The sequence below is a fragment of the Hemitrygon akajei genome, chromosome 9 (genome assembly GCF_048418815.1).
Source record: "Hemitrygon akajei chromosome 9, sHemAka1.3, whole genome shotgun sequence".
NCBI lineage: Eukaryota > Metazoa > Chordata > Chondrichthyes > Myliobatiformes > Dasyatidae > Hemitrygon > Hemitrygon akajei.
In genome coordinates, this window is record NC_133132.1 from 23,999,681 (window position 1) to 24,012,105 (window position 12,425).

The window sequence follows — 12,425 nt, forward strand, 5'->3', positions numbered from 1 at the left end:
CATAAGCCATACTCTCTAATCCAGGCAGCAACCTGGTTGTTCTCCTCTACACCCTCCCTAAAGCTTCCACATTCTTCTTATAATGAGGTGACCAGAACAGAACACAATACACAATAGTGTGACTATTGTTTTATGGAGTTGCAACATTATCTCATGGCTTTTGAACTCAATCCCCCAACTAATGAAGGCCAACACACCATACACTTTCTTAACAACCCCATCAACTTGTGCAACAACTTTAAAGGATGCATAGACATGTACCTCAAGATCCTTGTGTTCCTTCCTCTACACTGCTAAGAATCCTGCCATTAACTCTGTATTGTGCCTTCAAATTCTACCTTCCAAAGTAAATTACTTCACACTCTTCTAAGTTGAACTCCATCTACCATATCTTAGTTCAACTCTACATCCTGTCAATGTCCCTTTAAAACTTACAAAATCTCCCTGATAATGTGGAAAATTACCTGGATAGATCATGTTCTCAAGAAGCATGTCAAATTTTGAATTACCACCTGCGGTTCTGTGAATTACTGCCTGACCAATCTGCTGTTAGTTCATGGCAGAATGATGAAAGCTAATGAATGACTTGACTCCAGGTCTCATGCGAGTCTTTATTCAAAATAGACCAATGAGCTGAGTGCCAGAGGTGGCAACAAGAAGCCATGGTAAAATGGAATCAGGACATAAATGCCACAGTGGCTGCACATGTACAGTACTTTGGACAGGGGTAGATAGGTGTGGTTGTTGGAGTTTAATTACCCAAGCCTGAGAACAAAACACAACAGGAAATTATAGCTATTCTCTTGACCCAATCAACCTTAACTGTTGTTAAGAAAGATGGTCATTGGTTTGCTAACGATGTTCTGTTAAGTTCCAGTAGCAGCAACTCAGTAAATGATAACACCTGCCTGCAACAGGAGGAGGACACTTTCAGGTGTGGATGATAAATGTCACATAATATTCATGCCATAAAGTACCAGGTCATTTTCATCTCCAGCAAAGAGAGTCTAACCATCTATCCATAACATCGTGGGAAGTAATGACAGTAATGAAACTGAGGAGGAGGTATAGCTTTAAGAGTATAAACAGGTTGGATTTAAGTTATGAATCAATCAGAAAGTTAATAATATCCAAGTTTCAACCTGAGTCATGTGCAAATTAATATAGAAATGGTAAAATCAGAAACTTGAATATATGTGGTTCAAGAGTTGGGGTGGAAGAAGTGTGTGCCACCTGATAGACCACTGTGCAAAAAGGGAAGTGGATAAATACACTTGAATTGATCTGGGACCAGTGAGCTAATGAATCAAATAACAACTGCAAGTTAAACAAAACTAAGTACAAGTGATTGGATTTAAGAGAGTGGAAACAACATGATTGTGCAGGATGGCAGAAGGGGTAATGACAACCAGTTCAACAGGAATGGACAGAGCATACAACCACACTTTGTGTTAGAGCAAGGAAAAATTGTTGCAAAGTCAAACTGTGTGAAATCATACAGTATTCATAACAAGATAAATGAATTAATGGCAGTAATGGAAAAAGTAATGGGCACAATTTAATTGCCATTAGAGAGACATAACCAAATTTTGGGAATAATTATTCCAACATAGTTAACTAATGCAAAATTGATAAGAAGGCCCATATAATAACTGATGGAATACATTTAGTTGATAACTACATTAAAGGGTATTTAAAAATGAAAGCAGTGACTAACATATAACAAATTAAAAAATACAGCAAATTAAATATCCTTTTAAGGCACAAAGTCCAATAGAAAAGGTGTTCCAGCTGTATCTAATAAGTTAAAGATAACATTAGATGAAGGAAAAGAGTTTAATATTGCCAAAAATAGAGTAAACCCAAGGATTGGAACAAATTCAGAATTAAGCCAAAGGGGACCGAGAACTCAGTAAGCAAAGGGGATGGTACGTCATAAGATTCAAGATCGTTTCATGTCACTTCTGGTACTCAAGTCTAAATGAGAACAAAATAATTATTACTCCAAATCTGATGCAGCACAAAAAACACAATAAGGTAAAGAACACAACAATAAAATATAAAAATACATAATATAAATACAGAAGTACATAAGATTGCTTATATTCATTGATTGTATATTAATAAAGTGACGCTAGGAGTAATTATACATAAGGTGACTCTGACATGAAATGATAAAGTGGTAGTGGTGGGGGATGAGGGATGGGTTAGTGAGTGGAGGTGTTGATCAGCCTTCCTGTTCGGAGAAAATAACTATTTTTGTGTCTGGTGGTCTTGGTGTAGATACTATGTGGCTTTCTCCTTGAAGGGAGTGGAACAAATAGTCTATGAACAAGATGAGTGGATCCTTCATGATGTCCCTGGCAATTCTCCAGGACTTTTCTGTCTTTGATGATGGGTGGCTGGTATCAGTGATTTGGGCAGTTTTGATTAATATTTGTAGAGCCTTTCTGTCTGCTGCAGTGTAGTTTCTGTGACATGCAGTGATGCAGCAGTTGGGATGCTCTCTATTGCTCATCTGTAGAAGGATGTGAGTATACCTCTGTATAGTTCAGCTCTCTTCAGCCTCCTCAGAAAGTAGAGTCATTGGTGAGCTTTCCTGATTATGTAGAATGTGTTCTAGGACCATGAGAGGTTGTGCCAGATGTGTACTCCCAGGAGTTTGAAACTGCTTGCAGTTTCCACTGCTGTGCCAGAGGGGTGTGAGTTCTCCTGAAGTTGATAACCATCTCCTTTGTCTTGTTGACCTTGAGGAAGGGGTTATTTGCCTGGCATCAGGCCTCGAGCTGTCCCACGTCCTCTCCGTAGGCTGTTTCATCATCGTTGGTGATGAACCCACCACTGTCATGTCATTAGTGAACTTGACAATGTGATTACTCGAGTGTTTGGCCATGCAGTCATGCGATGAGCTCAACACAAAATATTATAACAATAATCTAGTGAGAAATTTTTAAAAATCAAGTTGCAGAAGTTTAAATATATATGTAAAAAGATTAGCAGCAAAAGTTAGTGCTTTCAGTTCAGACTTAGGTAGAAGTAATGACAAAGAATTGACTGTCAGTATTTATGTCATAAGGCCTGGAAATAGGGGACAATGGGTTAGAGAGGAAGAGGTACTGAAAGGAACTTTACATTTGATTAGGACTGAGCAAGTTCAATATGGATATACGAAAGGGAACACAGAACATTTCTGTTCAAAGTTTTTTGAGATTAACACCTTCAGTCATCATCTGAAGGTGGACCAGATGATGACTTGTATTTGGGGTCTGAGAAGGTGTTTGATGAAGTGCTAATAAGTTATTAAATAAAATTAGATCTCATTTAGTTAATGGAACAAACAAGTTATTTTGGCTTGGGAAAATATAAGAGATGGATTATTGACAGTAATAGTGTGCATGATCTAATCAACGGTTTGAATTAATAGGCCAAGTGTGATGTATTCAAGTTTGCTGGTAAAATATGGCTGATTTACCTTAAGTGAGGACACTTTGTTACCCTAAGGGAGATTAGTTTCAGCCAACATAATAATTTCTTGATCTGAAATCAAGAGGCTTCAAGTTACTGCTTTGTCCTCAACAGCAGAAAGTTATGTTGGTATCATTAATTCTCTTAAAACTTCATTGGATGAATTAAGTATGAAACAGAAAACATTATTTTTCCCCCCAGAGTGATCAGATAAATATATAAGCATAAGAGCCTGAAGGTGATGGAACTTCGGGCACAAAATGAACTGCTGCAGCAATTCAGCAGGTCAGGTAGCATAAATTTGCATGTTTGATTGGGCCAAGTTGCAATTTATTGCTCGTGTTTCTAAAGGGGCCTGTTAATTATGAGCCACTGATGGCCTTAGCAATTTGGACTTCTGTGCATGTTCTGTCAAACATGGAAGTCTGAAGTCCAGAGGGCAGACATCTGTCCTTCTGTCCAAAGCTGATCAGTGAGCCCAGCATTGAATCAGCTATGTGCTTACCTGCCCAGTGTGGAGAAAAGCAAGAATCTTCTTTATTTTAATATTTAAAATTATGTAATTCTTTTAATTATTAATATTTTAATATGCTTTTTAAAATAATCATTTAAAATATGTAAGTCTATTTGATTAGTCTTTTGACATCTATATCACATTCGGTTAAAAGCTGTTAAAAAGCCTTTTGACAGCAAAGAGATGTGAAGGTGTTCCATGTTAGGGCAGGCAGGATATTGACATAGGAGCTTGATACCTACATGCTGTTAGGTTTGCTCTGCTAAGCTAAGCATCAGTCAGGATGTAATAGGTAAGCTTTTCCAGCCGTCTACATTCAGAAAAGTAACTAGGCAGGGACCATAGGTGGTGAAAACCAGGACCAGGACAATGTCAATATTTTTGTGAATAACTTTAATCTCACCAGCTCTAAAGCATGCTATTTGAATCAGCAAATGAACTGTTAGTAAAAATATTTTCTTAACTGTTACTTTTTAAGGAGCAGCTTTATTTCACCAGTCTACCACTTTAGCTGCTTCTACATTTTAAACAGAATCGGGTTTATTATCACCGACATGTGTCATGAAATTTGTTAACTTAGCAGCAGCAGTTCAATACAATACATAATATAGAAGAGAAAGAAAACCAATAATAACTAAATAAATCAATCAATCAATCAATTATGATATACGTATAGAATAGATTAAAAATAGTGCAAAAAACAAATAATATATATTAAAAAAGTGAGATAGTGTTCACGGGTTCAATGCCCATTTTGGAATATGATGGCAGAGGGGGAGAAACTGTTCCTGAATCGCTGAGTGTGTACCTTCAGGCTTCTGTACCTCCTACCTGATGGTAACAGTGAGAAAAGGGCATGTTTTGGGTGTTGGAGGTCCTTAGTAATGGATGCTGCCTTTCTAAGACACCGCTCCTTAAAGATGGCCTGGGTACTTTGTAGACTAATACCCAAGATGGAGCCGACTAAATTTACAACCCACTGCAGCTTCTTTCGGTCTGTACAGCAGCCTCCCCCATACCAGACAGTGATGCTTTCAGAATGCTTTCCACAATACATCTATAGAAGTTTTTGAGTGTATTTGTTGACATACCAAATTTCTTCAAACTCCTAAAGAAGCATAGTCACTGTCTTACCTTCTTTATAACTGCATTGATATGTTGGGACCAGATTTGGTCCTCAGAGATCTTGACATCCAGGAACTTGAAACTGCTCACTCTCTCCGCTTCTGTATGTGTTCCTTTGACTTATCCTTCCTGAAGTCCACAATCAGCTCTTTTGTCTTACTGATGTAGAGTGCCAGGTTGTTGCTGGGACACCACTCCACTAGTTGGCATATCTTGCTGCTGTATGCCCTTTCATCTCTACTAGCAATGGTTGTATCATCAGCACATTTATAGATGGTATTTGAGTTATGCCTAGCCACATAGTCATGGGTGTTATAGGGTAGAGCAGTGGACGAAGCACACACCCCTGAGGTGCGCCAGTATTGATCGTCAGCAAGGAGGAGATGTTATCACCAATCCACACAGAATGTGGTCTTCTGGTTAGGAAGTCGAGGATCCAATTGCAGAGGAAGATACAGAGGCCCAAGTTCTGTAACTTCTCAATCAGGATTGTGGGAAAGATGGTGTTAAATGCTGAGCTATAGTTGATGAACAGCATCCTGACATAGGTGTATTGCCCAGGTGGTGTAAGGCAGTGTGAAGAGCCATTGAGATTGCATCTACCATTGACCTATTGTGTCAATAGGCAAATTGCAATGGGTCCAGGTCCTTGCTGAGGTAGGACCAACCATTCAAAGTATTTCATCACTTGTGAGTGCTACTGGGCGATAGTCATTAAGGCAGCTCGCATTCTTCTTCTTAGGCATTGGTGTAATTGTTGCCTTTTCGAAGCAAGTGGGAACTTCAGCCTGTAGCAGTGAGAGGTTGAAAATGTCCTTGAATACTCCCCCAGTTGGTTGGCACAAGTTCTTAAGAATCTTACCAGGTACTCTGTCGGGATCTTCCACCTTGTGAGGGTTCACCCTCTTTAAAGACAGCTTAACATCGGCCTCTGAGACTGAGGTCACAGGGTCACCGGGTGCAGCACAGATCTTCACAGCTGTAGTTATATTCACCCTTTCAAAGCGGGCATAGAAGGTGTTGAGTTTATCTGGTAGTCAAGCATCACCGCCATTGATGCTATTGGGTTTCGCTTTGTAGGAAGTAATGTCTTGCAAACCCTGCCAGAGTTGTCGTATATCCGAAGTCACCTCCAACCTCATTCAAAATTGTCTCTTTGCCCTTGAAATAGCCCTCCACAAATCATACCTGGTTTTTCTGGTACAGACCTGGGTTGCCAGCCTGGAACGCCACAGATCTAGCCTTCAGCAGGCGACATACCTCCTGGTTCATCCACGGCTTTTGGTTTGGGAATGTACAGTAAGTCTTTGTAGGCACACACTCATCCACATAGGTTTTAATGTTGGTAACAACTGCAGCATACTCATCCAGATTTGAAGCTGAATCCCTAAATACAGTCCAGTCCACCAATTCAAAGCAGTCCTGTAGGCACTCCTGTGCTTCCCTTGTCCAAACCTTCTTGGTCCTCACTACTGGTGCTGCAGTCTTAAGTCTCTGCCTATACTCAAGGAGTAAAAGAACAGCCAAGTGATCAGACTTCCGGAAGTGAGGACGTGGAATAGCACAGTAGGCATTCTTGATAGTGGTGTACAGTGGTCCAGTATGTTGCTTCCTCTGGTATCGCAAGTGATCTGTTGATGGTAATTGCTTAGTGATTTTTTTCAGACAGGCTTTGTTAAAATCCCCCAAAATGATGGAGAAAGCGTTAGGGTGCGCTGTTTCGTGCATGTTGATCCCATTGCTCAGATCATCTAAAGCCTGTTTGACTTTGGCCTGAGGTGAAATGTATGCCACTTCCAAAATGATCCTGGAAATCTCTCATGGTAGGTAAAATGGATGGCACTTAACTGCTAGATATTCCAGGTCTGGTGAGCAGAATTGGGACAGCACTGATATATTTGTGACCAAGAAAAGTTGATCATGAGGCATACTCCTCCAACTCTGTTTTTGAGAGACTCTATAGATCTATCCTGATGGTGTATAGTAAACTCGTCTGAATTGCTGCATCTGGTGCAGAAGGGGTTACCCGGGATTCTGTGAAACAAAGGACACACATGGTCCTAATGGTCCTAATGTCCCTCTGATTCAGCACCCTAGCTCTGAGATCTTCGATTTTATTCACCAGAGACTGCACGTTTGCCAGCAAGATATTCAGTATTGGGAGTTTAAAACCCCGTTTCCTTAAGCGCATTTGTATCCTTGACCTGCAACCACATTTCCTACATGGAATCTGGCAAGGAGTCTGTCCACAATCGGCATTGTTTCTGTCAGTTTTAAGCAGTGATGGTTTGTTTAAACACATTAAGACATCTTTGTTGACTGTATTGACCTTGGAAGCAGTTGTGCTTTTTAGCTGTGTCAGGCTGAAACGAGAATATTTAATCGTGTTCTCTATCTTTCCCCTATCATAATTCCTCTATCTTTCCTTTCCTTTCTAGAATTCTTTAGTGACTTTCAATGTATGGTTAAGATATCATGTGGCATGGAAAATCATATCTATTTTGCTTGTAAGATTATGACATTAGTGCACTTCTCCTTTCCAAGTTGTGTCACCTTCCACAGTATTTCATGTATATTCACCTTATGATGACTGGGCATAATAAACAGCACAATTAATACTAAACCCTACCTATCAGGATTGTAATCTTCAAATGTTTTTTTCAACATGTGAGATGGTACTGGCAAGACCAGAATTCATTGCTTCCCTAGTTATACTTGAAGAGGTGGTGGTGAAGCTGCAGCCACAAGGCTAAAGTCTGCAGAGTTTCAAAGGTTTACACTGTACCTTGAATGGTTCCAAATTTTTACATTATGCTGTTTTTAAAAAAATGTTAATATACCATAATCCTGAAGAACATCCCCTCCATAAAGCTATCAGGGATGCCCATGCACAATACTAGTCCAAAATCTAGCCCCAGACAAGCTGCCAATTGTGGCAGGGCTTACATGTTAGAATGCGCTATGGGACCAAGTTAGGTAGCATTCTGGACAACAGTGATGAGCTTAAAGCATTCTATGCCTGTTCTGAACTGAAGGGGATTGGAATCTCACCACTCACCCCTTTAGCGTCCAATGCACCTGAATCCACAGCCACTGTTGTGTGCATAAGATCAGTCTTCTTGAGAGTGAACCTGTGGAAATCATTTGGCCCAGATGGTATCCCTAAATGTGTCCTTAGATCCTGCACAGGTCAGTTGGCAGGAATATTTGTAGGCATTTTTAACCTCTCTCTACTTCAACCTGAGGTTCCCACCTACTTTAAGAAGACCACTATCGTTCTGGCACCTAAGAAACACAAGGTAACATGTCTAAATAACTACCACCCAGAGGCTCTGACATCCACTATCTTGGAGTGCTTTGAGAAGCTTGTCATGGCACATATTAACTCTCGCCTCCTGGACAAACGCGACCCACTGCAATTCGTCCATCACTGAAACAGGTCAACAACCGATATCATGTTACTGATCCTACTATTTCCCTTTGCAACTGGATCCTCTTCTTCCTCATTGGCAAATGTCAATCAGTAAGGATTGTTAACAACATCTCCTTGCTGACAATCAACACAGATGCACCTCAACGCTGTGTGCTTAACCTCCTGCTTTACTCCCTGTACATGCTAGACCATGTGGCTAAACGCAGTTCCAATACCATTTACAGATTCTCCAAATCATGGGTATAATGCATCAACTTGCACCTGGTTGAGAGGTGCTGCAACAACCGCATCTTGCTCAATGTCAGTAAAACTAAAGAGTTGGTTGTTGACCTTAGGAAGAGGAAAGGAGGCCTCCTAATTAGTGGATTGGTGGCGGAGAGGTCAACAGCTCTAAATTCCTAGGTGTTAGAAGTTCAGATGACCTGTCCTATGCCCAGCAACTAGACGAAGTCATAAGGAAGGTGTGCTAGAGTTTTTACTTATATAGGAGATTAAGCAAACTTCTGCAGATGTGTTGTTGAAATATCATGACTGGTCCAACTTTAGTGGAAAAAGCTTGCTTGCCTTTACCCCTCAACATTTTGTATAAATCTATCAAATCTCCCGATTCTCCTACTTCCAGTGAATAAAATCCTGACCTATTCAAATTTTCCCTATAACTCATGTGGCCAAGCGGTTAAGGCATTTGTCTAGTCATCTGAAGGTTGCTAGTTCAAGCCTTGGCTGAGTCTGTGTGTATGTCACTTAACCACAACATTGCACTGTGACAACACCAGTGCCAAGCTGTATGGGTCCTAATGCCCTTCCATTGAACAACATCGGTGGCATGGAGAGGGGAGACTTGCAGCTTGGGCAACTGCCAGTCTTCCATTAAAAAAAAACCTTGCCCAGGCTTATGCCTTGGAAACTTTCCAAAGCACAGATCCATGGTCTATCGAGACTAATGGAGGCCTACATAACTCAGGTCCTCAAGTCCAAGTAATATCCTTGTAAATTTTATCTGTGCTCTTTCTGGTAGGTAGGTAACTCAAACTGCACACAATACTCCAAATCAGGCCTCACCAGTGTCTTATATAACTTCAACATAATATCCCAGCTCTTGTATTCAGTGAAAAACTTAGAAGACTGAAGTGTACTCTTCCTGTAGTTAAGGTCTTCAGCCTCCAGCCTGTTTCCTTTTCAGGTATTTGATGCCTGGCTGATAAACATGCGGGAGCAACAGAGAAAAAGATTACGCATTGCAAAAGCAGTGGAAAACTATCAGAGTCACCTTTTGCGAATGGGAGTTGCTGCAGTTCTTCAGTATACCTCTGACATGATCCAGTTGCGTAGGCATATTGCTGTTGAACGTCAAGTGAAGGTAAGACTCTGAAGCAGGGAGATTTGAAGCTGACATCTGCGAATCTCTCTGAACCTTTGCATTCTCAATTAACAATGTCATAAGGGGCAATAAGTTTGTTTCTGATTATAAAAACACAAGTTCTGCAAACACTCAGTAAGTTAGGCAGCATCTGTGGAAAGATGGTCGATGTTTCAGGTTGAAACAGGCAGGTGAAAATTAAGTTTTAAGTTGTTACGAGGGACAGGGAAGAACTGTAGGTCAAAAGGAGCATCTGAAATGGTGAGCATTGTTTATAAAATTGAGGGAAGTTAGAGAGGGAATAAAACGAACAAAGGAACTTATAAAACAACAGAATACAGTTCAGGCAATGCACACAAAGTGCTGGCGGAACACAGTAGGCCAGGCAGCATTTATAGGAAGAAGTACAGATGACGTTTCGGGCCGAGATCCTTCGTCAGGGCTAACTGAAAGAAAAGATAGTAAGAGATTTGAAAGTGGGGGGGGGAGGGGAGATCCAAAATGATAGGAGAAGACAGGAAGGGGAGGGATGAAGCTAAGAGCTAGAAAGTTGATTGGCAAAAGGGATACACAGCTGGAGAAGGGAAAGGATTATGGGACGGGAGGCCTAGGGAGAAAGAAAGGGGGAGGGGAGCACCAGAGGGAGATGGAGAACAGGCAAAGAGTGACCGTTTTGGATACTTTTGGTGGGGACAACCTACCAGGGACAAGTTGCAGTGGTTGCGTCTGGAACTGAGACTGGATCCTCCGCTCAGAAGGGAAGGAGGGAAAAGAGGAGAGCAGTAGTGATAGGGGATAACAATCTCAGGATTGCTACCAGTGCCATGTGCAGGTGGGTTTAGAAATAGTAAGATAGTGCAGATCAACATGTGGCTGAAGACATGATGCAGGAAGGAGGGCTTCAGATTTATAGATAATTGGGCAGTTTTCCAGGGAAGGTGGGACATGTTCCAGTGGGACGGTTTACATCTGAACTGGAGGGGGACAAATATTCTTGCAGGTAGGTTTGCTAGAGAGGCTTCAGTGGATTTAAACTAGATACAAGGGGGGAGGGAAACCAGAGTGTAGGAACAGATGTATGGGAGAAGGAAGAAAAAAAAGATAGTAAAGTTGTTTGCACTGTTAGAGATAAACAGAGAGGAAGAGGTGGAGAATTTCTTAAATGCATTTATTTTAATGCTAGGAGCATTATAAGAAAGGTGGATGAGCTTAGAGCATGGATTGATACCTGGAAATATGATGTAGCTATTAGTGAAACATGGTTGCAGGAGGGGTGTGATTGGCAACTAAATATTCCTGGATTTCACTGCTTCAGGTGTGATAGAATCGGAGAGCCAAGAGGGGGAGGTGTTGCATTGCTTGTCAGAGAAGATATTACAGCGGTGCTCTGGCAGAATAGATTAGAGGGCTCATCTAGGGAGACTATTTGGGTGGAACTGAGGAATGGGAAAGGTGTAGTAACACTTATAGGGGTGTATTATAGACCACCTAATGGGGAGCGAGAATTGGAGGAGCAAATTTGTAAGGAGATAGCAGATATTTGTAGTAAGCACAGGGTTGTGATAGTGGGAGATTTTAATTTTCCACACATAGACTGGGAAGCCCATACTGTAAAAGGGCTGGATGGTTTGGAGTTTGTAAAATGTGTGCAGGATAGTTTTTTGCATCAATACATAGAGGTACCAACTATGGTAGGTACAGGGGCAGTGTTGGATCTCCTGTTAGGGAATGAGATAGGTCAGGTGACGGAGGTATGTGTTGGGGAGCACTTTGGGTCCAGTGATCACAATGTCATTAGTTTCAATATGCATATGGTGAAGGATAGGACTGGACCCAGGGTTGAGATTTTTGATTGGAGAAAGGGCTAACTTTGAGGAGATGTGAAAGGATTTAGAAAGAGTGGATTGGGACAATTTGTTTTATGGGAAGGATATAATAGAGAAATGGAGGTCATTTAAAGGAGAAATTTTGAGGGTATAGAATCTCTATGTTCCTGTTAGGTTGAAAGGAAAGGTTAAACGTTTGAGAGAGCCATGGTTTTCAAGGGATATTGGAAACTTGGTTTGGAAAAAGAGAGAGATCTACAATAAATATAGGCATCATGGAGTAAATGAGGTGCTCAAGGAATATAAAGAATGTAAAAAGAATCTTAAGAAAGAAATTAGAAAAGCTGAAAGAAGATACGAGGTTGCTTTGGTAAGTAAGGTGAAAATAAATCCAAAGGGTTTTAACAGCTATATTAATAGCAAAAGGATAGTGAGGGATAAAATTGGGCCCTTAGAGAATCAGAGTGGACAGCTATGTATGGAGCCAAAAGAGATGGGGGAGATTTTGAACAATCTCTTTTCTTCGGTATTCACTGAGGAGAAGGATATTGAATTGTGTAAGGTAAGGGAAACAAGTAGGGAAGTTACGGAAACTATGATAATTAAAGAGGAGGAAGTGCTGGCACTTTTAAGGAATATAAAAGTGGATAAATCTCTGGGTCCTGACAGGATATTCCCTAGGACCTTGAGGGAAGTTAGTGT

At 40.9% G+C, this 12,425-nt stretch overlaps 1 protein-coding gene across 4 annotated transcripts in view; it reads left to right on the forward strand.

Moving 5' to 3' along the window:
- The window catches only part of sfi1 (SFI1 centrin binding protein), a 262,284-nt gene that overhangs the window by 188,397 nt on the left and 61,462 nt on the right, over nt 1-12,425 (forward strand). For all 4 annotated transcript variants that reach the window (XM_073055643.1, XM_073055642.1, XM_073055645.1 and 1 more), the window contains one exon: nt 9,721-9,897. In XM_073055643.1, the coding sequence (XP_072911744.1) occupies nt 9,721-9,897 (177 nt within the window). The remainder of the gene's footprint in view (nt 1-9,720; nt 9,898-12,425) is intronic.